The sequence below is a fragment of the Carassius auratus genome, chromosome 7, assembly GCF_003368295.1.
Source record: "Carassius auratus strain Wakin chromosome 7, ASM336829v1, whole genome shotgun sequence".
Classification (NCBI taxonomy): domain Eukaryota; kingdom Metazoa; phylum Chordata; class Actinopteri; order Cypriniformes; family Cyprinidae; genus Carassius; species Carassius auratus.
This window is the reverse complement of record NC_039249.1, coordinates 23,724,165-23,750,585: the sequence shown is the minus strand read 5'-3', so window position 1 is coordinate 23,750,585 and position 26,421 is coordinate 23,724,165. Positions and strand designations below refer to the sequence as shown.

General features: G+C 37.0%; 2 protein-coding genes across 6 annotated transcripts in view; both read right to left on the bottom strand.

The window, feature by feature from the left end:
• LOC113106275 (microtubule-associated protein 1A-like) overlaps positions 1–26,421 on the bottom strand; it is a 1,143,919-nt gene that overhangs the window by 828,916 nt on the left and 288,582 nt on the right.
• LOC113106276 (collagen alpha-6(IV) chain-like) overlaps positions 1–26,421 on the bottom strand; it is an 87,905-nt gene that overhangs the window by 23,188 nt on the left and 38,296 nt on the right. For 3 of the 5 annotated variants that reach the window (XM_026268009.1, XM_026268010.1, XM_026268011.1), the window contains exons 4-13: positions 24,162–24,239; positions 10,489–10,623; positions 10,261–10,305; positions 10,060–10,176; positions 9,619–9,678; positions 8,819–8,896; positions 8,688–8,723; positions 8,324–8,365; positions 3,669–3,755; positions 3,024–3,116 (exon numbers count right to left, since the gene is read on the bottom strand). In XM_026268009.1, the coding sequence (XP_026123794.1) occupies positions 3,024–3,116; positions 3,669–3,755; positions 8,324–8,365; positions 8,688–8,723; positions 8,819–8,896; positions 9,619–9,678; positions 10,060–10,176; positions 10,261–10,305; positions 10,489–10,623; positions 24,162–24,239 (771 nt within the window). The remainder of the gene's footprint in view (positions 1–3,023; positions 3,117–3,668; positions 3,756–8,323; positions 8,366–8,687; positions 8,724–8,818; positions 8,897–9,618; positions 9,679–10,059; positions 10,177–10,260; positions 10,306–10,488; positions 10,624–24,161; positions 24,240–26,421) is intronic. The other 2 variants (XM_026268014.1, XM_026268012.1) reach the window with 2 other exon arrangements.

The window sequence follows — 26,421 nt, the reverse complement described above, 5'->3', positions numbered from 1 at the left end:
GTTTGATGAATGGAATGTTCAAAAAAGGACAGAAATGTTTTGAAATATAAATCTTTTATAACATAAAAGTCACTGTAGTCACTTTATCCTTGCTGAATAAAAGTATTTATAAAAAATATATTTTATAATAGTGTAAATCATTTTCGAATCCAGAAAAAAAGTAATAATTTACTCACCCCCCATGTCATCCAAGATGTTCATGTCTTTCTTTCTTCAGATGAAAAGAAATTTAAAGTTTTTGAGGAAAACATTCCAAAATGTTTCTAACATATAGTGGACTTGAATGGCAGCCAACGTGTTGAAGGTCCAAATTGCAGTTTCATTGCAGCTTCTTCCTATGTGATCCCAGCCAAGGAATAAGGGTCTTTTCTAGGGCTGGGATGATAAATTGAAGCAGACTCGATTCGTGGATCGATTCTTAGATTTTCAGACTGCATCGTGATTCCTCTGGAATCGATTCTGAGCTTAGATTTTAACAGCAGATGGCGCTCTAATATTTTTTAATATAGTTTTTATCCGCACACTCAAATGCTCATGAAGAAGAGGGCTAAAGAGTGCTAGTGCATTCGGCATATCATGTAATTTCACCTTAACCTAGAATACTTTTATGACGCGAGATTAAAGAGCCACACAGATGGGAAATCAAAAATTACCTGTATTACAGTGTATGGTGTAGCTGTCCATCTGTGTAAACAATGTGCAAAGTAATTAAACCAAAAAGTACACGATTTATAAAGTTATTGGCTTCTAAAGTAAGGAGTCGACTCTGAATCGCTGAAACGAGTCATTATAGATTTCAAATCTTTTGCCCATCTCTATGTACATCACTAGGAACACTTTGCATAATAATCTCCGCCTACCGTCTTGGGAGAAACAAAACTCTGACCTGCCCCTCCCCCCCACACAGACGCTCTGGTTGGTGTGATAGCATCACGTCGAGGAGACAGTGTGTTTTTAATTGTAAAGGCAAGTTTGTTTTATTTTCACTGCCAAAGAATGAAGATCAGAAGAACCAATGGCTAAAATTAATTTTTACCACAATACCAGAGCAGTACAACAAATCCCTTTTGTTGTGTTCACAACATTTCACTGATGACTGCTTTTCTTATCTCGGTGAGTTCAAGGTGGGATTTTCAAAGCGTTTGGCCATTAAAGAGGGTTCATTACCAACTTTATTTGGACCAACAAGCATCTCCGAATCACAACGCGAAGTATGATTATGAAGTTATGTGTTTGTTTTCTCCGGAGCATCTAATCAGTATGTGTGCTGTCTGCAGCCTTTATCTGCGCTGATTTTCATTTACAAACACGTCATTAAAATGAAGTGTAACTCCGTGAATACTCAACGAAGAGACATGAGAGAGATATCTATAGAAAGCTTGACATGTCTTATTTAAAACTAAACAAGTGCTTCTAACAGATATTCTGTGATAAAGTAATCCATGTCCGTTTTTCACGTCTCCCTTCATTATATCTAATGTGACCACGCCCCCGCGTTGAACGCGCTATTCAGATTCAAACTGAAGTGTGCGGCTTGAATACACCCACACAGAAGAAAAAGCAGCGAGACTTTTCAAGTTTTTTATTTTACTGTTTGCTTCGTGGTGAGAGGAATAAGACATAATTCACCCCAAAAAGATGCTAACACATTGTTTACCTTGAAGTTGTGTGCGGAACAACCAATCTAAACTATGTTAGTTGACCAATCAGAACACAGTATGCTACCGAAAGGTGGGGTTTAAGGAAACTGAATCTTTTGAACAGCTTTGCATGAACCGTTTGGGGATCTCTGAGAATTGAGGTAATTTTAAAATTATATTTTGACAAAATGACAATGTTTTTTAACCTGGGATGGATTTAAACCTATTGTACAGGACTTATAAAACAGTGATAGGAAGCTTCATCTTACTGGCTCTTTAATGTAAACAGCCCACTGTGAAGACCTTTGTAATTCGCTTCAACCTTTTCGAATTTTATGAATTATTATTTTAGTTATAGTTTAGAATTATTATTATTATTTAAGTGTGTGTAAGGATTTGGAAACAAGCAGAGTATGGTTGTTTCTAAAGCATGGAGTGCCGTCTGATATTCAAAACTATGCTCAGAATCGATATAAGAAAGAATTGCGATGCATTCGGAAAATCTCAGAATTAATGCTGAATCATTTCTCGATTCATGATCGATTTATTCTCCAAGTCCTAGTCTTTTCTAGCAAAACGATTGGTCATTTTATAAAAAAACTAACTAAATTTCTATACTTTTTAATCACAAATGCTCTACTTGCACTAGCTCTACCTCATACAATACATAATCACATTGGAAAGGTCACTTCCACACATCTGGTGGATGCATAACGCAAACCCAGTCAAACGTTTGACTGCAGTATCTTCTATTATATGCGCCTTACAATTCGGTGCGCCCTATATATGACTATAACAGTATATGACTATATATGACTAATATATGACTATAACAGTTCTAAAATATTCATTGAAGGTGCGCCATATAATCCAGTGTGCCTTATAGTGCGGAAAATACAGTATATATAAAATGATAATTTGCTAGAAAAGACCCTTATTACTCGGTTGGGATCATGTAGAGCCCTTTGAAGTTGCACTGAAAATGCAATTTGCCACTGAAGTCCACTATATTGAGAAAAATCCTGGAATGTTTTCCTCAAAAACAATTTTTTTTTTGCGACTGAAGAAAAAAAGACACAGATCTATTATCTAACATTATCCACATTAGAGAGTGATATTTATATATTTGTAAGTGTGCCTAATGTGTCCTCTTTAGGGTCGCCATATAAATGCACACATAATTCAACCATTTCAAATCACCACCAGATATGAAGACTTTACAGGGTTAAGTTTGGTATGAATACATCAAGCACAAAGTGAACGTCACCCTCCTGGATAGTAGGTCTGAGGTACAAAGAAACTGTAGAAAAGATTTTGAAGAGGACGGTGTCGATTGACTTCATCCTAGGTCTAGGTCCTCACAGCTTCGTTTTCCTCACAAACCTTAGTTCCTTTGTCTCCTTTCGGAAAGCCAACAAGCTCCACCACTCCATTGACCAGTGGGAGGCCTGGGTCACCGGGCGGGCCCACATCTCCCTGGATACGGTAACCAAGGAAGAAAGATTTTTTTTTTTATATGGGACAAGATGACGGTTGATGGGGAGGCTGTTTGCAGACGGCAACGGCGGAGCATGTTGAAGAGGTGGCATGTGATGAGAATTTTTTGGGGTTCTGAAGAAGGATGTTAAGAGGACTGTGACCACTGCCAGAGCAGCGGGGAGATCAAGGTGATGAGGAGATGAATGGACACAGGCAGAATAAAAGAGCATTGGCAGTGAACCACATATTTCACACAACAGATGTGTCTGTATCTCTCCCCATTCAATAATTATACAACTAACCTCCCTCCCTTTATATACTATCAATGTCTCTATGATGTGTTTTCAGAAAACATTCCCATAATCAAAGTATTTTCAAATGTCAGTCCCAACTGATAAATTATCAGAACGTTCCAGACCATTTTCCCTGGAGCGATGTTGTGATTCAATGCCGTCTAACGCTCCTCTCTCCCCCACCATCCACACCCTCTCACCCTGGCAGTGCCCCCCACCCCCCCTGGGTTGGAATCACTGCTCCCTTGTGTGTTACCTTCTCTCCTTTGTTGATAGTGCTTAAAGGTGGTGCGTTAAACTGAACGGCCGGACTGCCCCTGAGTCCTGGTGGACCAACCTCCCCCTGAGATCCACAAGACAGATATTTGACACATTAGAGCCCAGGATTTTATCAGAGAGGGAAAGAGAAAGAAAACGTGAGAAAGAGTCTTGGTCAGGTAAAATAAAAAAGATAAGTGTAAGAAGAGAGAGAGAGAAAGAAAAAATGGAAATTTTAAGATAAAAGAAGAGGGACAGATGTAAAAGCAAAGGGTAGTGAGTTTCAGAAAAACAGGCAGAGGAAACACTGCATGAATCAGATTCTTGTTTAGGATTTTTGTCTTATTTTCCAGTAAAAATGTATCAAAATTCTAAAAAAAAATTTATATTTATATATATATATATATATATATATATATATATATATATATATATATATATATATATATACATATATCCTGTTTATACTCCCAATCAATTAACAAGTTCTGTTTTGCATGAGAAAAATATACTTAGTTCAAGACAACTTCGCTTAAGTCTTCATTTTGCGGCAAGTTTTCTAGTAGAGTTAGCTCGTGAAAAAACACCCCTTTCCTTTGCTAAATGAACATAGTTTTCTGTATTTTCCCATGTTGCCGTTTTTTAATTATTATTATTATTGCAGTGTTTGAAAAAAAAAAAGGCTTCAGGTATGTCACAGCAATGAACCATAATTTGCTATTTGATGGTCAGAAGTCAGTTTTTAATATCATTCTAGAAATGATTTTAATTTGAAAAAAAAAAAAAAATTGTAGTGCAAAATGAGTCGTCAGCATTTTTTGGTCATTTTTCACCAAAACACTGTAAATACAAAAGTCCGTTTTTAGAGTACACTAGTGTGTACGGTAGATTCAATTAAAGTTTCAATTCAAGTTTATTTGTATGGTAATTTTTACGATACAAATCATTGCAAAGCAACGATTTTTTTTTATTAAATGCGTAGTCAAACAGATGATGAACACTATTAACAGCAATTATTATATGATGCAATCACACTTTAGCTAAATTTGGTAGTTCTGTATTTTGTTTCAGGGTTAGCATCATCTGAGATGGGACCAAAGCTAACACACATGGACTTAAAAACACAAAAACCTCATTTTGATTTGATGGGGGCTTTATTTGCTTTTTTTTAATTTACATTTTAGCTGGAAAACAAGATAAACATAAAGAAAGTGATTTTTTTTTACAGAGAATAAACAGGAAAGAGGTGATAGAGAATGAAAGGTGAAAGGAAAGGTGAGAGCATTAGGACTAAGGGCTCCATTTGTAATATTTACTGCTACAAACGCATGCGTATTATGGCTGCCACTGCTTTATTTTGAATTTACTTCATAGATTTTAATGGAAAGTTCAATAAATGTATTATAGAACTAGCTGGTCCTTGTTTTCTCTTGAGTTCAGTGGGTTAAGTGTCCCAACCAAAGGAAACAAAGGCACACAAAAGATTGGAGCAGGTGATTCCAGCACCAGCACAAACCACTCAGAAACAGCTAATTGAATAGCAGCTCAGAGACTTCACGCTCAGTATGAGTGACATTACAAGTTATACAGAAACTGCATGTACTGTTCTGTAAACCTATGAAATCTGTGAACTGCCATCCAAAAGCACAGGGAAATCCATTCCAAATTGTAGTGTTATCATGCTTATTAGTAAGATACCATAGAGAAACATTCCTTTACAGGAAAAGGCTTTTATTATGTGTAGTGTGTGTTGAGATAAGTGGAAACATACTCCATTTGGGTTAAAACATAAATGGAACAAGATACAGTAGGCATGCTGGGAGTACAGAACTATTTTGGAGAAAAGGGAAGACAAGAGGAAAAGGTAAGATGATAAGAATGAAAGAGTGATATAGTGTTATTGTGCCCAAGAGGGTCTGGCTGCAGACTTGCACTTGCACTCTCAAACTTGCATTCTCAGACTTGCACTCTCAAACACTTGCACTTCCGTTAGTGACGTCACTTTATTTTTTATTTTATTGATTTTTTTTTTTTTTTACGTTTTGTTTGAATTTCCCAACATTTTATAACAGTAGCCAGGTGGCGAAGACAAGAAAAAAATAAACTAAATTACAATGTCACTTGCAATCACTACTTTCACTCCCTGCTACCTGCGACACTTGCAATCGACACAAATCCTGCTTGTTGCCAATGGAGACTAAACACAATGGAGAATAAACGCAACACGCAAAGGTTCGCGTTAAGCATTTTTCCATATAGAATAAACTGTCTACAACTCGTTTATATCACTGTCTTTGTCCATTAAGCTACATTATGTGTTTTATTTATAATGATTTTCTATAGGAGGAAAACGTTTAATATACAATTTAACGCACTGCGTTCTGTACTCGTCTGCTTGCCTGTACGGAGCTGATCCTTTTAAAATCACTTAATGCATTTCATAATGCACGTTCATATTTGCTGGTCTGTATATAGGTTGAGTCAACAACAAGACATATAGGCTATGCATGCTGAATTGTCTTTATCATCTTAGTCTGTTATTAGGCCACATTAAGTGTTCGCATTGTGTTCATAGCCATCTGCTTGCCTTATTGTACATTATATAATAACTATATATCGAATTTGGTCTTTTTATTGAACTTAACGTATCCTAATACATTATGCCATATTAAGTGTTAGTTTTTTTCTACAGGAGGAAAACGCTTAACGAAAAACTTTGTGTATAGTAGTAGGCCTACTAATTTAGTTTTAATCGTTTAATCACCACCACAGCGTCTTGTCTCCATTGGCAACAAGCACGATTTGTGTTGATTGCAAGTGACGTCACAGGTAGCGGAGAGTGCAAGTAGCGATTGCAAGTGACATTGTAATTTAGTTTCTTTTTTCTTGTCTTCACCACCTGGCTACTGTTGTAAAATGTTGAAAGATTCAAACAAAAAGTTATCAATAAATATAAATAATAATAATAATAAAGACTGCAAGTGACGTCGCTAGCGGAAGCACAAGTGTCTGGGAGTGCAAGTCTGAGAATGCAAGTCTGAGAGTGCAAGTCTGAGAGTGCAAGTCTGAGAGTGCAAGTGCAAGTCTGCAGCCAGACCCTTCTCATTGTGCAAGACAAAAACAGTATAATCATTTAATATCCAGTCCTTAATCAGACCCCTAGCAGACTAAAATACCATTCGAACTGAATGTTACACTGTAAACATTCTCTGAGTGTGCCAGTCTCTTTAAAGAGAATGGAATCTTTTTTTGTACAGATATATGAAAAAACATTCAATACTTGAACATAGAAACAGTAGGACCCCAGGGGGAAAAAAAAGAGTTTTGGGGCTTTTAGTCCATGTCTGTTGGTCACATTTAGCACAAATTAGCATTTGGGTTTAAAGTACAAGTACAAAATAACAGTTATTGGCTGTGACATAATTAAAGTGAAATTACTGTTTGAAATATAAAGGGACAAGTCATGATATGCCCTGCCAAGACTTTCTGTTTCAATAGGAAATCTGTCACCACAAGACAGAAAACTTTGGTCATCAAGCGATTTTTTGGGGTCTTTAATTTCAGAGACACTCAGAGAAGTGTTTTTTTTTCTTTGTTAGGCCAATTACAATGGCTTCAACCACCAACAAACACATGCAATACACCTTCAGTAGAGAGAAAACAATGCTCTCATTAAGACAATCAAACAAACAAGAACAAACACCCAGGACTCAGCTACAGATCTATATCTAAAATGCATCTTAAAGGTATATTTCACCCAAAAATCACTCATTCTCATGTCGTTCCAAACCCGTAAGACCTTTGTTCTTCTTCGAAACACTGAATAAGTTATTTTTGATGTATTCTGAGAGCCCTCTTACCCTCCCATAGACAGCAAAGATCCTTACATGATCAAGGCTCAGAAACATGGCAAAGAGATTGATAAAATAGTCTACATGATATCAGTGGTTCAGCTGTAATTTTACGAAGCAACAAAAACACTTTTTGTGCACAAAAAAATTACTTTATTCAACAATTAATTGGAGTGTGTGACATACATACATAACGTATGTATATGTGCAATGTATGTATGTGGATACATTGTTAACATTCAGATCAAAGCGTAAACAACGTAATCAGTGTATCTCCGTACGGTGCTGCTGACGCAGAACAACATACATTATTAATGTATGTGATACTCTCCAAAACGGCATTATAGGGTGACGCGGAGGAGACAAATTGTTGAATAAAGTCATTGTTTTTGTTTTCTTTATGCACAAAATGTATTATCGTAGCTTGGTAGAATTACGGTTGAACCAGTGATGTCACATGGATTATTTTAATGATCTCCTTGCTACGTTTCCGGACCTTGACTGTGGTAATGACATTGCTGTGTATGGGAGGGTCAAAGAGCTCTTGCAATACATCAAAACTATCTTAATTTGTATTCCGAAGATGAACGAAGGTCTTACAGGTTTGGAACGACATGAGGGTGAGTAATTAATGACAGAATTTTTGGGTGAACTATCCCTTTAAGCGTTTCTGGAACAAATATGCAGATGGTATTGGATGAAATGAGGTAATTATCTGAACCTAATGACACTAATGGTGGAACTAAAAGCAGTTTTATGTGGAGGCCTTGCTTAGTTGTGTGTAAGCTGATGAAACCCATACCTTTTCTCCTGGCTCTCCTTTGTATCCCTGACCTGGACTTCCCTGTAGAATAGGCAGAGACATTCAGCAAACCTCTATGCATGGTTATTTCAGCCATTCTGGAGTAAGAGATCACTTTTACAAAAGGAAATTTGTACTTATTAATTGGCTCTTCAGGAGCTACAGTATAAAGCAGACAATTATAAGACTTCTTGGACCCGTAATGATTGCATCCTTTACTTTCATTCAAAAGCAAGTTCTTAGATGTACATATTTGTTTGCACACTGCCCCCTGTCTGACAGGAGGATGAAGCATTGAACATGACAGGATTATTTAACATAAACAATGCTATTTAAAAACTGTTCCTTAGACAGCTGAACTTACTGGAGGTCCAGGAGGGCCAGGTGGACCCGGCAGACCCTGCGGAGAGAGAGAACAGTGAGATTACAGTCTTTATACTGTAGACAGATGGTTTTTGTAGATAGTCTAGGTAGATGTAAAGATATAATACATACAGCAAATCCATCTGGACCTCTAAGCCCCATTAGACCTGAAAATCCCACTGGACCTGGAGGGCCTTTGATGGAAAAATTCTAGGGATTTTACAAAGAAATTATAGTTATAAAAAGACAAAATATGGCTGCACAAAAAAAGTCAAAATCCCAAATAGGACAGAAATGAGAAGAGACCAAGGTAGACCCCCCCCCCATCTTTTTTACACATTCTTCTGTAGAGCACAAAAGGAGAAGCTTTGAATAACGTACTTGTCATTTTTCATATAATTACAGTGTAAATGGTCACTTATTTATCATATTTTATAGTGTTTTATTCATTTATATGTTCATTCATTTGTTTGTTATTTTGAAGTCCAGACGCTTTAGTCTTTATTTATTAAACATGACAGTGAGTAAACTACACCTCTTTTTAACACTAAAAATTGTCATCAGTGTTCATCTCAGCCTTCTTTTAGTGTTGAAACAGCAGAGGATTATTAACCCCCTTACATGTACTGCATGTGTGGCAACATTAAGAACATGCACATCCACACATGGCCCACCCGGGAGGATTTAAAACCACAGATAATGTATAAAAGATTCATCAGGTGTTGAAAGTGACCAAGGGATTTTCCCAGACAGGTCTGCACTCCACACTCAGAACTACCTCACAACACATATTATTAACAGGGCTGGCAGTATAAGTCATATGAGCTGCAGTATCAACACATGCTGAATGTGGATGCATGTAAGAGTGTATACATATAAAGTATTCACATGTGTGATTTGCTCGGGTTTCATAAAGAATGGCTGCAACTTACTTGTCCAGAAAGATCTATATAAAATGGTTCTCCTTTTAGACCTTTTGGACCAGGGAGGCCCTAAAATCAAGAAAAAAAGTTTGTATATGAAAAGTGATCTATTTTTTATATTAGGAACATCACTACTTTTTCACAGATAAGCTTACAGACAAAAATGATTACACTAATAAGCAACTGAGCATGCAACATCATAATAAAAATTTAGTTTATATCTCAGTGTCTGGTGCATGAAGCTTTGTTTATAATAGTTTATTGATATTGAATTATAATGAAAATATTTGTATGACATTATTTAATTATATTTTAAGTAAAGAAACATATGTGATCCTCAAAAATAATTCTATTGGCTTTTGATAAGATGATTTATGATTAATGATTTGTTCAATTAATAAGTGATATGATACAATCTTCTTGAAATGCAGAAAAAGCCCTCAAACTTACAGGAGCACCAGGAAGACCAGGAAATCCATCACGGGCTCTATCGCCTGGGTCACCTCGTGTGCCATTACAGCCGTCCAAGCCTGGAGGTCCCCTGGGCCCCTCCTGACCAGGGTGTCCCTGAACAGGACAGTAAAATCAGCTTAGTTAACGGTTTTTAGAGAAGGGTGAAACTATGGTAATAGACAAGAACTGTGTACTCACTGGAACACCATCATTACCAGAAAACCCAGGAACACCCATTGGGCCCTGTCAAAAAAGAAATAAAACACCATGTACACAACACACTGATTTTTGTATTTAGATTTAATATAAAGGCACATATACGTCTGTACACAGTTCATTTCATTAACAAAATATTTCAAAATATTGGTAAATAGAAACGCATATATCTATCTGTATGTATCATAATTGCCCTCCATGAAATCTGACCTTATCTCCATTTGGTCCAGAGGGCCCACTTCGTCCTACATGGCCCTTTTCTCCTTTGGGTCCAACTGGCCCTGGGGCCCCAATGAGACCCTCAGGACCACTGCTGCCTGCCTGTCCAAATTCCCCTGGTTGCCCCTAGAAGGAGAAAAAATTAGTGTGGGATAAAGATGTACAGAGCCTTCATAAATAAATCGGTTTGTTGTATTTCTCATTTGTAAATATATCTATATATATATATATATATATATATATATATATATATATATATATATCTGTGTGTGTATACATTTATTTTTTTATTAATCTAGCAGATAGGCAGATTTAACAGAAAGTGTATAAAAAATAATAATATATAATTTGCATAGTAAGAATAGCAATATTACTAGACCTCACTGTCATAATCACCAGTAACACTCACTGCTAACCAAATGGTGGCGACACAATCCAGCATTTAACTCAGTGCAGCTGGTCTCTGTACATAGAGTCCACAACGATTGAGGGGATTATTCAGGGCATTGGTTATAAAAGGGCATAGCATTGACAGCAGAAAGTATCATTTGGCAACATACTCATCTTTGATTCAGCAGACAGAAAAACTTAATTTAAGATATTTTCTTCTCAGAGAAGAGCCTGGCTGTCACTGCATTTCAAGAGTGAAGACTGGCCAAATACAGCCACTCAGTCAGATCCTCATTATGAATTATTCCCATATAAAACAAGGCTGGAAATGAGCATATGCATGACCGCAATTATCCGAGGCAAGTTAAAGCTTATATTGCTAAGAAATAATAATAAGCAGCATTAAAAAATATTGTTAGAGCTGTGGTATTGTGGTTAGTCACTCTGAATAAGCCTTACATTCAAAACACAGTGTCTAAATTAAAGGGGTCATGACATGGTTTTTTTTATTTTATTATTATGGTCCCCTAGGTGCAATTATAGTATTACTATAGTTAAAAAAAAAAAAAAACTTTTAAAATGTAGTGAATTATGACATTTTCCCACCCTGTTTCTCATCCTTTGATTCAAACAGTCTGTTTTGGGTTGTTTCCCCTTTAAGAGTTCAGTGTTAACGCCCACTGGTATGATTGGCTAACGACATTTGACGGAACATTTGCGGATTGAGCGTAACTGTTTAGTAGCGAGTGATGCATTCGAAGCGATGGCTCTTGCAATGATAAAACCTTATATGTTTGAGCCGGAATCAGATGAGGAATCAGAGGAAAATGAACCATCACCACAACAACGAAGACTGGATCAGCCCGTTTCCACATGGAAAGTGAAACTTTTTTGAATTAATAAAAAAATTGTAACCCGAGACACTTGAAAACGGATTATTGTTGCATAATTATTCTATAGCTTAATATGCTAAAAGTTCAACATTATTTACCTAATTTCAATGAAATGATAGGGTGTACCGCGGACAAAAATGCATGCACAGGCCATATTTGAAGATGCAGCATTGATAAGGCAACATTTTTGGGGAAGTCGTGGCCTAATGGTTAGAGGGTTGGACTCCCAATCGAAGGGTTGTGGGTTCTAGTCTCGGGCCGGACGGAATTGTGGGTGGGGGGTAGTGCATGTACAGTTCTCTCTCCACCTTCAATACCACGACTTAGGTGCCCTTGAGCAAGGCATCGAACCCCCAACTGCTCCCCGGGCGCCGCAGCATAAATGGCTGCCCACTGCTCCGGGTGTGTGCTCACAGTGTGTGTGTGTGTGTGTTCACTGCTCTGTGTGTGTGCATTTCGGATGGGTTAAATGCAGAGCACAAATTCTGAGTATGGGTCACCATACTTGGCTGAATGTCACTTCACTTTTCACTCACTTTTTAATCTTCTATTACATGTAGGCCTACTAGAAAGGCGACATATTTTCAAGATTCTCTTATACAAATAAACTGCATCCATTTTTCCCTGACGTCAGGATCTTTCGGCAGCGTATTCAAAGATGTTGTTTGTCCACAGCCAGGAACAACACATCTGCGTGGCATTGTAATTTTCCTGTACACAGACCCACTCGCTGTCCGTCGACTGAACACTTGTGAGGCGCGCGGCGCGACAACGATCCGAAATGAGCGTAGTTGTCTTGTGCTGGAGGCGGTCATATGCAAATGGTTGGAACGTCACTTCGCACCGTGACATCACTTCTTACCATGGATCCAGAACGAGCTGTTTTTAGAGCTTGATTAAATAAATGGCTCGTTTATAATGGGGAGGACGTCTTAAGCTATGAAACTTGCAGGACGTTTTAATGGTACAAAGACCTCTTATATTCCAAAGGATCAAGGCAAATTTGGTTTCTCATTTCATGATTACATTTAAAACACAGTGTCTAAATTAAATCAATCTGCTTGTGTAGGAAAGGTTTTCAACTTTACTGGAACTACAGTATCAACATTCTCTGTAGCTCTCCACATGGTACAAAACAAAACAAAAAGTACTGAGATCTTAAAAGGATTACAGCCACAAAAATCCCATGATCCTTGGTGGTGTATGCACATTTTTAGATTCAAGCAATCAGCTGCAGGCTCTTTTCAGCATTAATCGGTATGCATCTATGTGCCATCACCGTGTGGACTCTTACAAGGCTCTTCAACCACAGTAAAGAAGTATAGAGTGTAAGTGTGGCGCAAAACAGAACAATAGAACAGAAACTATAGATGCATCAGCTTTCCATAAGGTCTTCTGTAGGAAGTTTCACTTAATGTGGTTTCATTTTATCCTTCAAGCTATTCCTCTGACAGTGATGAAGAGAGAAGGAATGTGTAACTTCTTGCCCACATCAGCAGTCAGCTGCTGAACATTCAATCTGAGGCTAAACCAGACTTGCTGTCTTGGTTTGAGGTTTAACAGTGGTTGGTACTGGGAAACCACCAAGTATTAGACAAGATCTGTGTGCAGTTGAGTAATATGCAGTATAATTTTCACCTGTTATTGAATGCTTTGAGTCTGTTGAAGATCTCCTACATATGTTCAGTGGAGAACAAATAAATGAACAGACAAGCAAATGAGCAAAACAATCAAATAAACTTATTCTTGGTAATATATAGCAATGGTTCTCAACCATTATGCTGGGGGCTACTAGCACATTTTTATTCCTGAGGAGCAGCGCAAGTTCTCTTTCCCGCTTTCAAAAATGAATAAATGTACTTCAATAAAACAAGCATTTTCCATTTTGCAAATGTCACATTACATGATTTTATTGATTTTCACGGGAAATTGGGCTTTTATGGAGGAACGAAAGCACAGCGCTGCTGAAGTGGGCAGAATGGGGCCAAATAATCATTTTATCTCGTTTACTGTATTTTCATAATCGTTGGAGGAATAATCGATTAACACAGCCCTAGCTCATGTCCATTAATTATTAACAGACAGCTTTTGAGTTTAATAATGTAGTAAAGGAGAAATTAACAATAAAGCGATAGTTTACTCAAAAATAAAAATTCTGTTATTAATTACTTACTCTAAAGTCCAAACCCTTAATAACTTTGTTCATCTTCAGAACAAACATTAAGATATATTTGATGAAATCTGAAAGCTTTCTGACTATACATAGACAACAACACAAATACCACATTCAAGGGCCAGAAACATAGAAAAACTTATGAAACAAAAATATATTGCAGTATATTGGAAAATATCATGTAATATATTAGGCATATATTCTTATATATATTTATTTTTTCCAATATATTGCAATATATTGAAAGCGGCAATCATTTGTATATTTTGCAATATATTATATAATATATGTATCATCAATATATTATTTAATGTATTCAAATATATAAAATATTAGAAAATAAAAAGGGAAAATAATATATAACAATATATCACAATATATTTTAAGAAATATATTGGTAAATATATTTTCCTTTCGTAAGGGAAGGATATTGTTAAAATAGTCCATGTGACATCAGTGATTCAACTGTAATGTTATGAAGCTACGAGAATGTTTGTGTGTGTGTGTGTGTGTGTGTGTGTGTGTGTGCAAAGAAAACAAAAATAATGAATTTATTTAATTTCTTCTCTTTCAGGTCAGTCTCCGCTGCCATTCACAACAGTACCACAACAAACCAAGTTGTATATTTCTCTTTTCCACCCTCGACAACTACTGCTTTTGCTGAAAAGCAAAGTTCTTGAAACTTGAAACACGACCAGCTCAAAACCAGCTTATAATCAGCTCAGGACCAGCTGAAACCAGCTGACATGCTTTAAAACATACCTAACCAGGGGAAGCAGCCCTGTAGGAACAGGAATTGATTGGTGACTTCATTTTTCTAGAAAACATAGAAATCTAGGTGTTTATGCTAAGTTGTGTGCTCAATTAGTGGAATATTCTGATAATCATTTGAATTGCATTCCACCAACAAAACTTTAAAATCACTACAGCGCTCTTTTCTATCACAACAAGTCATTTCAAGACTGTGATCTGCTCTCATCTGTCTCCTTCACACACCGCTTAATAGGGTTTCAACTTGTATAAACTGATATTAACAACACGAAGATGGAAAAAATGACTTCCAGCCAAATTAACACACACTAGACTGCTCCGTTTGTGGCACAAATCTGGCCCCTCACAATGGATACAATAGAACTCATTCTGCCTTTCTAAGCCGCCCAGCCTTACTCGCCTGGCTAGCGAGCATGCACCTCACTTCCTGTCGGAACGGCCGACAGAATCCATGAGCCAACAGATTCCCCCGGCTCAGTCCTGTTGGCTCTGAGGATTTGGTAGGAACCATTGTTTGTGGGCAGCGAGGCTCAGGCGTGATTTTACCTGTCGCGCCATGTGTTCATCGGGAGCGGTGATGGAAGCAGCTTTAGGAAACACATCAAAAAGTGGCAGGGTGCGGACTGAGTGATTCAGCCATGATAACCAAATTTAACACCACCCTGCCTGCAGAAGCGAAAGAAGCAGCAGTGCCAGGCAGACAGCAGTGAAAACACACAAGCTCTGACTCAGCAGTCTTTCTCTTGTTCATAACTTAACCCCACAGACATGCAAATGTAAAATATGAATGAGTCACGGTGTGTTCAAGTGTGCGTGCAACCTTTATAAACAGCTGCCCATTTAATGCTAATGGTTTAATGTGAGGCCTTTATTTGTCTACAAATATCTACTCTCCGGAAACATTTACCTGGTTTGTTAATTTTGTTCAGGTCTTTTTTAGCATCATAATACAAATAAATGTGTTTCTGTGCATGCTTGGATGAGTTTTTATTTATATATATGTCAAGCTGTGTTTGTGTGTGTATGTGTGTGTGTGTGTGTGTGTGTGTGTGTGTGTGTGTGTGTGTGTGTGAGAGAGAGAGAGAGAGAGAGAGAGAGAGAATACACATTTTGATGCCTGGATGACAGAGGTGGAGGGGTAGAGGGCTCTCACTTAAAGTACTGTGGCATTGCAGATGCAGAGAGTGTACTCCATGGTAGGTTTGAACAAAACTCAAACTAGGAACAGTTTGGCTCTGGACAGAACGCTATCATCTATCATGACGGGGAAAATAGCTGGCCTTGAGCAATTTTCACATCACTAGCTATATATATATATATATATATATATATATATATATATATATATATATATATTTCCCAAGCAAAACACTGTATGTGTCTGTTATCCATGAATAAAACATTTAGACATAAAGACTCCATAAACTATGTGTATGCAATAACAATGCACAGGCAAACAATTAAAAGGTTTAAGAAGAGAAATGGAGAGAGAGCAATGTATTTATTACACAGTTTTTTGCAATCTACCAGCATGTAGATCAAATGAGATAACCTCATATCAGATTATACATCTGAAATCAGTATTATCAGTAAACAGTATTATCTTATCCTGTTATATGTACAGTCATATTGCATATATGCTGGCATGAATATGATGCATTAAAACCACATCCATTTTACTATGCAAATGTTACAATTTCTATCAAAATTGCTCTTGTACTTACATGTGATTTCCAGTAGGGGACAGTCTTATTTACATAAATTCAACTGGCTTTCATGCAAAACAGTGTTTTTTAACTAAGACACTTTCTAATAAATTCACCCTGGTACAGTAGATCAAGATGTCACCCCAGGGGTCAAAGGTCACTAGGTCCAAAGGTCATGTTGTTGTTTTTTTTTTTAAATGACCACTCCCCTCCTTTCATCTTATTGTAGATGCTTACGCTTTAGAACAACGCCAAATACAAAAAATATAAAGCAAACAAGCAGGAAGTGTAAATAATTTACATCTGGATGGAACTTTATGAGTCTTGTTTAAACTAATCTGTAACACTCAAATACACTGGGTCAGGATTGTATAAACTATTAGAAATGCTGGTTAATTCCTCTTGATCTGGATCAACACGACACCCAGCCGTTTACAGAGACTTGGTTTACATGCATTTTAAATGTAACATTTCAGTCAGACTTAGACAATAATTAATTCATCATATAAATTGCTTATTCCTTTAGACTGCATTTATGCCAGTCTTACTAATAATAGCACTAAGTTTTTTTCAAGTTTTGCATGTTCATTGGACTACAATTGGCCTCAATTGCGTGCATGCATTGAAAGACACATTTTGATTATAGTATGATTATAACTGTGCATGTAAACACGCATACTGAATGGTGCATGAGACTCTTTCTATTTAAGCTGTTGGTTAAATCATCTGTAGCCTAAACCCGTGACTCACATTTGTTTGGTTTGTAGTATATACATTTGGTTGTATTTGAGGCAGCCCCCTCTAAAAGGAAAGCAAGGTATGGGGATGAAACCGATAACAAAAAGGGGATAAAACTGCACATCTGTGTGTTTTTATGTGATTTTTATTTCTCCTCAAAAGGTAATGGCAAATATAAGTATGTACTGCCAGAAAGACAAAGTGTATTTTCATTATCCTAATCGAGACAATATGAAGACTCCTATCACTGTTAAAGACGAGGCTGAGTGGACAGATTGAGTCAGGGGAGCTAAAGTGGTCACACATGCTTTGCATACATGAAAGCCAGTGTTGCTTTTCTTTGGCTGCCCTTAACCCAACCATTATGTCAGCATCCTGCGACCTCTGACCTCTCTGGATGCGGATGTTATTGGTCCAAACGAGACCACTACGGTCGCCTGTTTTTGTTGGGTGGCTGACCAAAGAAGAACGTTCTTTAAAGATGGCTCATCATGGCTGATGTTTGTCTTTAAGGAGGACTATGAGACAGCTGGAAACAGATGTGTATTTGTCTGAGAACTACAGCGGTAACACTTTCTATGAAGCTCCACTTATTCTTGACGTCAGACAAAGGTTTTTAAAAGTTTTCAATTTTTAAAACAGCAACATCTCATCTCATTAATATACACTACTGTTCAAAAGTCTGGGGTTTGTAAGATTTTTTAAAGAATGTAATACTTTTATTCAGCGAGGATGCATTGAATTGTTCAAAGGTGAGAGCAAGGACTTTTACATTATAAAAAAAAAGTCTGTTTCAATTAAATGCTGTTCTTCTGAACTTTTAATCAGGGAATCCTGAAAAAAAATCCACAAAAATATTAAGCAGCACAACTGTTTTCAAAACTGCTAAAAATAAGATATGCTTCTTTAGGAGCAATTCATCATATTAGAGTGATTTCTGAAGGATCATGTGACAATAAAGACTGGGATAGTGGCAGCTTTGCCACACAGAGATAAATCATATTTTAAAATGTATTCAAAAAATAAAAGTCCTTTAAAGGGACACTGAGTAGGAATTACTCCCATCTAGTGGTAAAATTGTATTTTACATTCAAACTAATTTTGCTCTCCAGCGCCTCGCTTTTTCAAATGCGCGTTGCATCTACGGTAGGCGATATGTACCAAAAAGCTTTGACAGGATGTCTTCTAATAGCACTTTGTCGAGTTTTCCTTCAGGTGAACAGGTGTGTTATTTCAAACAAACTGCAACATGACAACTAACAAACGAATGTTACAGTATGAATTACTGACTGTGGAAAACATGAAATATTGTAATTAGTAGTTATGTCTAATTTATTCGTTATATTTTCTGAATTATATGCATTGTTAGATATAAAAAAAATATTATAATATAGATTGTAACACTGACTTACCTGTCGAGAAGAAAACTGGCCACTTCAGCGTCTCTTTTGAAATCTTTATCAAGCATTAGCTCTTTCCACCTAGAAAAAGCTTCCCCGACATTAACTCTTGTTTTCTGTAATCTATGGTCACGTTTCCTTTTACGTTCTATTTTTGACTGTTTTGGCGACGATGTTTTCTTCTCCTGTGGCGCGGCATATGTATGGTCCATAATAAGAATGCAATCCAGACTTTTAAACTTGCCGGTGCAGTTTCAAGCGCCTCTCACTGCTCTGCACCTGCGTTTCTGGCTCTGACCGAAAACGCGCTGTGGAAACGCGTTGGCTTAGTACTTTTTGTCCCTCTCTGCTATTATAGTTTTGCAAGATGGCGGAACTACATGGAAGCCTCCGTCGACCTACCCGTCCCATGTATATAAAGATAATAAATTCTTCATTTACAAGGATTAGTTTAAACATTGGCATAGGTATTTGTACACCATTGAGGGCATATTTATGAATAAAAATATTGATTTTAGATAATAAAATACCTAAAAAGTTACTTATTGTCCCTTTAACATTTTAATCATTTTGACAAAATTGCTGTTTTTACTATATTTTGATCAAATAAATGCAGCCTTGGTAAGCACAACATTAGTAATCTTCTCAACTCTAAACTTTTGGACATAGTGTATATACAGTATGAAACTATTAGCAGTAGCTTTCAAAAACAAAACATTTCATGCATGTGACATACAATATATGTTCATGAAGCAATGTGCCCCGCTGGTTAGCTTTTTGTACGTTCACACACCTAGCAGCTAGGTTTGCATAGAGTTTCACTGAAGTTATGGAAGTCTCTATGTGTTAAATTTATAATTCTTTGTGGTGGTTTGCAAAAAAAGGGAAAAAAAATGTACAGTATGTACATTCAAATAAAGATATATAATCAAATAAAGGCTGTGCTCTCTCCGTATCCCTCCAACTGTCTCTGTTTTTTATTTATTTATATTTTTAACAATGATTTAAACTTAAATTCAGCATTATTCTGCATATTTTGCCCCTAACCGATGATGCAAATAAACGTATGATTAACTGCTAACCTCTCCCGTTCTCTCTCTCTGTCTGTTTTTGTGCTCCTCTGAAGCAGACATTCCCAGTACGGCTGACTGCACTTTTCAGAGCTCACTCACTTTGCATTGCATCACATTGGCTCCTGTTGTTTTTGGGGGCCGCAGCTCTATTGGTGGTGGTGAAGTCAGGCTCAAAGATGGTTTACCCACTCAGGCCGTGTCTTTTGTGTAGATGGATTACTGGAATCAAAGGTAATGGCAATGGGCATATAGGTAGCTAAACAACCACACCAATTTTTTTCTGCCCTGGACACTGACTGCAGCTCCATTCAGACTTGACACTGTGCCCACTTTGAGTCAGTGCTGGGTGCATTGAGTTGCAAGGGTTCAGACACTGACAGGGCAAGGCCTACTGGGTCACGAGGTCTCTGTCTCTGATGTTAAACTACTTGTGATATAACACAGTGGGTTTATGTTGTATCTTAACCATGCTTGACTGCAGCACCAAACATGCATGTCAAACCCTGAGCGACTCAAGGCCAAAAAAAGGAAGCTTTGAGTCTGTTCTTTCAATAACTCTGAAAATAAACACTACTACAGTATCTTCCTCCACACTTTATCCTGAAATTATACTAGCAGACTAAAGCGAGTGGAAACATCCTGTTCTTTCTTTTATGGTTATTTACCGTCACCCCTGCCTGTGGAAAACCCTGCAGTACTTCAAATAAATCATGTTGTAAGCATGTGGCAATGTTTATATCAGAAAAGGATGTGGCAACTTTTCCCTTCATTTGTTATCCTGTCTGTTAATTAGAGTTTGTGGTTCCAAACAGCAAAACAGCTGCTGATTTCTCAAGACTATGTCTTATCACTGTCATGTAGAAATCATGCAGGTAGCTATGATTGGCATGCGTGCTCTCATGCTCATAAAATACAACTCTCATCCTGGAGGTGTGAATGGAACACAAGTAAACATAAATCTGACATTAAGAGCAGTTCTTGTGTGCCAACATCTTGGCATGCCTCAAGGATGATGGAACGGATGTGGTATGATGCGCTTGCATTCTGACTATGTGTATGCATGTCTTTCTGTGTTTATTCTGAATTCTCAAGGGGAAAAACTGAAAAAATGCAGAAAAAAGGAAAAAGGCAAATTGACATGCCAAAAAATATTTACTGTATTTTGTCACATGGTCAGATGACTCAAACATGCTGGCCACGATCAGGGGCACCATGCTTTTGTTTTCAGACAAAAAAGAGCTTCATCTCATATGAATGTATTAACTTATTTATGTAAAAAGACTTTAAAATTGACATCAAAGGGATGCTGATGATTTGAGACATACAACATACACAAGAACTCACACTGTTTCATACTGTGGTATTAATCTGCACCATCATTAACCAAAGTTTGTCTGAGTATTTATGGTTTGTGGGTGTTGGTGTGCTGTGGTTTGACCTGATGAATCATTGATCTGTATTTGAAATTTGTATTTGTGTGTTAAAGAGATGATGCTTATTTCAGACCTTGATAATGGTATCATGGTAAGGATTGTTCACCCCAAAATGAAAATTTTTGATCAAATCTGAGAGCTCTCTGACCATCCGTAGGCTGGCAATTATTGTTTTCTTTGCGCAAAGAAAAACAGTAATAACATAATTTATTCAACAATTCTTCTCCCCGCATTACAGACTTCCACCATTTTGAAGAGCACCCCAGAACATAATAAATGTAATCAGCATTGTTTACGTTTCGTAGACAGCGTGCGTTCGCTGAATGTTAAACTACAGTGATTACGTTGATTACGTTCTGAGGTAACTAAGGCAGTAACTCGGAAACTGAAGAATTGTTGATTAAATTATGTTATTATTGTTTTCTTTGCACAAAAAAAGTATTCTTATAGCTTCGTAAAATTACAGTTGAACAACTGATGTCATATGACTATGACTACCATTGTCCTTGCTACGCTTCATTGCAGTTGCATTGCTGTCTATGGAGGGTCAAAAAGCTCTCAGCTCTCATTCCCAACCTCTCACTACATGCCTTTCTATGATAACAGTTCATGTGCATAGCAACATAAAAAAATGCACCATTCAAAATTTTGGGGTCAGTAAAAAAAGTTTTTGAAAAAAGTCTCTTATGTATCAAAAGTACTTAACAAAAAAATTTAATATAAAGTGAAATGTCAAATTTTCAATGTTTTTCTTTCTTCAATAATTAACATTAATAGTATTTCAACATTAACTTTGAATAACTACATTTTAATATATTTAAAATGTAATTTTTTCCTGTGATGGCAAAGCTGAGTTTTCTTCAGCTAATACTCCAATCTTCAGTGTCATGATCCTTCAGAAATCATTTCATACGATTAATTAGGGCTCACAAATCATTTCTTATTATTCTCAATGGTGAAAAATTATGTTGCTTAATATTTTTGAGGACACTGATATTAATTTCTGTGATGAATAGAAAGTTCAAAAGAACACTTTTTTTTTATATAAATATTTTGTAGCAAATTTAAAAGTCTTTACTGTCACTTTAGCACAATGCAATGTATCCTTGATGAATAAAAGCATTAATTTATTTACTGAAATAAAACCTTTATGACCCCAAACTTTGAACCTTAGAGAATATTCATACAACCAAAGAAATATCATGATCTTTTTTGTATGATTTTGAAAGACTTTGCTGTAAAAATCAACTATCAGTCATGGCACACTGGGTGTGAGTGAGCAGGACTCAACAGTGGCCTGGATGAACTCCAAATACATACACAGTTCAGGAGACACCTCTTCTTGGCAAACACCCATCTCTCTCACTCCTGCACAATGACTCACATCTCTGTGATTGGCAACCTTAAGTGAGCTGAAACTCCATATCTACTGGGTATGAATATTTCTGTTCTGGCTCTTTCCTAATGCATTGTACTTTACCAAATTATTCCTCTGGCACTGTATAACACTGTATAACTTTTGCCAACGAGTCTATCAGGTAGAAAAAAATAGCATAGATTCAAAGTGTGTAAATAAAGTATTTTCCTTAAAGCTGTGGTAGGTAGCTTTTGACGCTCTAGCGGTCAATAAACAGAACTGCTTGCGTCCTGCGGAAGAACATCGTAGCCGGAGCTACTTCTCTCTGTTTATGTCTATAAAGAATCACAAAGGTACTGGGTTACTCCGCCGCGGTATCCCCGAAGCAATCTAAAATAGTCTGAATATAAACACTTATTGTAGGTGCACCCTAGTGATTCAGGACAAGATAAAAACACGTTTTGGAAAATGGATTCATGGTGTACTCGCTTATTATATAATTTTTTCTAAATTTTAAAAGTTACGGACCGCAGCTCTGATTGGTTGTTTCTTAACGGGAGCGATGGAGTTTCTGCAAATGGCAATAGGACCACTGGGAGGAGCCAGAGGAGCTTGATTTTTTTCACAGATTATCTGTCTCATATTCCACTGTCAGGACATAATGACAGGTTTAACAAATATGTAAAAAGAATATTTTTACAAAAAGTTACCTACTGCAGCTTTAATAGTTTTTAGAATGAAATATGTCTTAATCTTAAGACCCTACTGTCTACTCTTATTTTGCAGGCACTCAAATCAGATGTGTTTGTTCAGTCAGGGTAATATCTGCTTTTTGCATTTGTTTCGATAGCAATGATGTAGGCGTTAACACACTGCCAAGTGACTTTCTTCTAAAACAACTGAGAGTGACAAGTTATGAGTATGAAAAGAGCAGGGAAATGGAAATGGACATTTTTCGTCATCAGTTCCACATGAGGCGCATGGGAAAATGTGCCTTCTGATGATCTGGAATAACTTTGTAAACATTTAAAACGTCATGCGTTTTCGGAGGAGTTCTGACTAAATAAATTAACCAGACTTCAGTTAATGGTGCCTAAAAATCAGAAAGCCTAAAAAAAAGCCCATGTTTTGTGATTAATATAGCAATCACATGAGTAATGTGATGTGGGTGTGCCCAATAAAACATATTCCTTGTCAAAGTTATCTGATATCTTGTCAAAATACAAAGGCATCCTATTTCAAATTGTTATGCATCTCATACATGATCAGACCGATGACAAGCTATGACCAGGTGATGACCAATTAACAGTGCAGTGACCCTGTAACCTCCAGCGGTATGTGTGAACAGGGCATCTGAGACAGTCTCGAATCAATTTGGTTTGAACAATGATCTCTCGGCTGTGTGTCCTGCACTATGTTTGTTCTTGAGTGCTGTTTCTATATCTAATGTGTCGATGAGATTGCAGTAAGAATAAAAGAGAATAATGTTTGAAATTCGTGATTCGAAAATAAAAAGAAAGATATGAATATCTAGATATACGTTCTTTGGTTGATTTTCATTCATGCATCGACCTGGCACATGGGAGATGTGTTTGTGTGTGTGAGTCAGAAGGCACGTGCAGCTCTGAAGGTAAATTTGCAGTTAACAGTGATGTATGATATACTGGATGAGGTCAAGAGAGTGGTATGAACAGTCTCAACATTGGCAAACAGAGTTCTTCATCACTCACCCTGCTACCCTTTAAGGGCAAACACGGACACGGCCCACTACAGTCCCGGCCTGCACACGGTTCCTGCAGCTTTGATCCCTGCACACACAAAAGCACATAGAGAGACATATTACATCCTGTACAACTGTCAAAGCCATACGTCAATACAGTACAAAGAAAACTGTACTCTGAAATGAGTGAGAAGAGATTACATCAGTGATTTTTCAAAACTGCAATGAAATTATATCGGCATATTTGTGGACGTGTGTAACAGCAAGCGGTTGTAGCGTAGTTTGTAAAAGTGCCTGTCAGTCTAAGATTGATTTGTTTTGTCTTCCTGCAGGCTAGAGTTGATCACCTGCACAGCAGTAAGTGCTATGTGATCTCACAGAGGAACAAAAGACAAAACCCTGCTCTGGATTTTAGCCTCTGGTACAGCATACCAAAAGATCTACTTCACAAAAATTTATTCTGTTCATACTGGCAAAGACGATTAGTTACCCTATACATTCCAAATGCTAAACTTAAGCCTTTTTACTATAGCGTGCTCACACACACACACACACACACACACACACAAAGATATATATGAGCTCTATTGTCCCCTCGCCCCATGCTGAGATCACATTCCAAAGCATGCTTGTTTCACCCTTCCCAATTATTTATCTCTTTTCAATGCTGTTTTTTTTTTCTCTGAAAGCCCCCAACCTTCTATATTCATACAGTGTTTAAACAGACTCTAATATTTCATTGCCAAATGCAAATGCATACTGAATTTTGGGGTTGGTGAGAAGTTTTTTAAAGAAGTTCACCAGTGCTGGAATTATTTGATTAAAAATACAGTACAAACTACAATTTATATTTGAATATATTTTAAAATGTACTTTATCCTTGTGATGGTAATGAAGAGTTTTCAGCAGCCATTTCTCAGTTTTATTTAGAAAACTTCAGTATTAAGTAATTGCATTTAATCTTGTTTAATCCGTTTAATGCTCTAAATGAATAAAAGTATGCATTTTATTTAAAAAATACTTATGCATTTGTTGGGTCATTAGCTAACCAGATACCATAACAGACAATACATAGTGTTATTGATATTATTATTAAGTGTACTGGTCTGTAGACATGGCTTGGTGTTGTAATGTGATTATTTTGCTCATTCTTCATTTAGCACAAGAAACATTATATGCACATAAACAAATTCAGATTCTAGGTAGCAACATGTTCTTGTGAAATCCAATCCCCTTCATTCAGCAGACCTGTGAATAATGTGATAAATGAATGCTGCACATATGAGGGTCTTTTAAGTGGTCATCCCCTGCTGGAGTTCAGAGGTCACTGGATAACATTTCACTTTGATTAAAGGATGAAAAGGTGCAGACAAGCGGGGATGAGGGCCCCATGAGGTCTTGGGCAGTGGTACTTGCCCAAAGGGTCAGGGGTGTTCGGACAGCCATCTAGTAAAAATCCTCAAAGGTCTTAAACTGATAACCAAGACCTTATTTACTAATCACAAAGGGCATGTGTGTACAGTGTCTGTGTGTGTGTGTGTGTGTGTGTGTGTGGGTGATATAAGCCCCCCTGTGAAAACCTGTCTCCACTCAGAACGTCACATGACTCCACAAAGCCTGCGACTTTTCTAACTTGTGACCGCATTTTTTCTGTGAAGTTTTGGCTCAGGCTTATAATGGGGGGATATAAAGAGAGTGAAAGCAGGAGAAAGATAATGAGTGCGGATAGAAAAAAATGGGGTACATGAGAGGAAACCAGTAAAAAGTAGGTTAGAAAGCCGGGATTGCCCTGGACAGGCCTCGGCCTCTCTTCTACTGATCTCCTGTTTACCACTAAATGCTCTGACAGAAACAGGCCAGAAAATCTGTAGAGAGGGATTCAGATAGAAGTAGTAACTGAGAGAGAGGAGGAAAAAAATTACGCAAGACAAATCCTGACCAAATACTGACCTTAGTCCGACTGCAGAAAAAGGCAAACACATACACAAAACAATCCCGGAAACCAAAGAATGAATGATTTTGTGAAAAATGTACAAAACATTTGAGAATATGAGGCTGAAACAGAATTCCAAAATCCAAAAATGTGTTTTCTATTATTATATTTCTATGTGTATTCCTATTTTATTCTGAAAATGATTACAATACATGACAATTACAATAATAATTTAAAAAATAATAACAGTAGGTGCAAATATATTTTTAAAATTTGACTGGTTGAAATTGAGCTTCTCTCAAATCTTCATTTGGTAGTACTTTTAACCGTGTCCCAT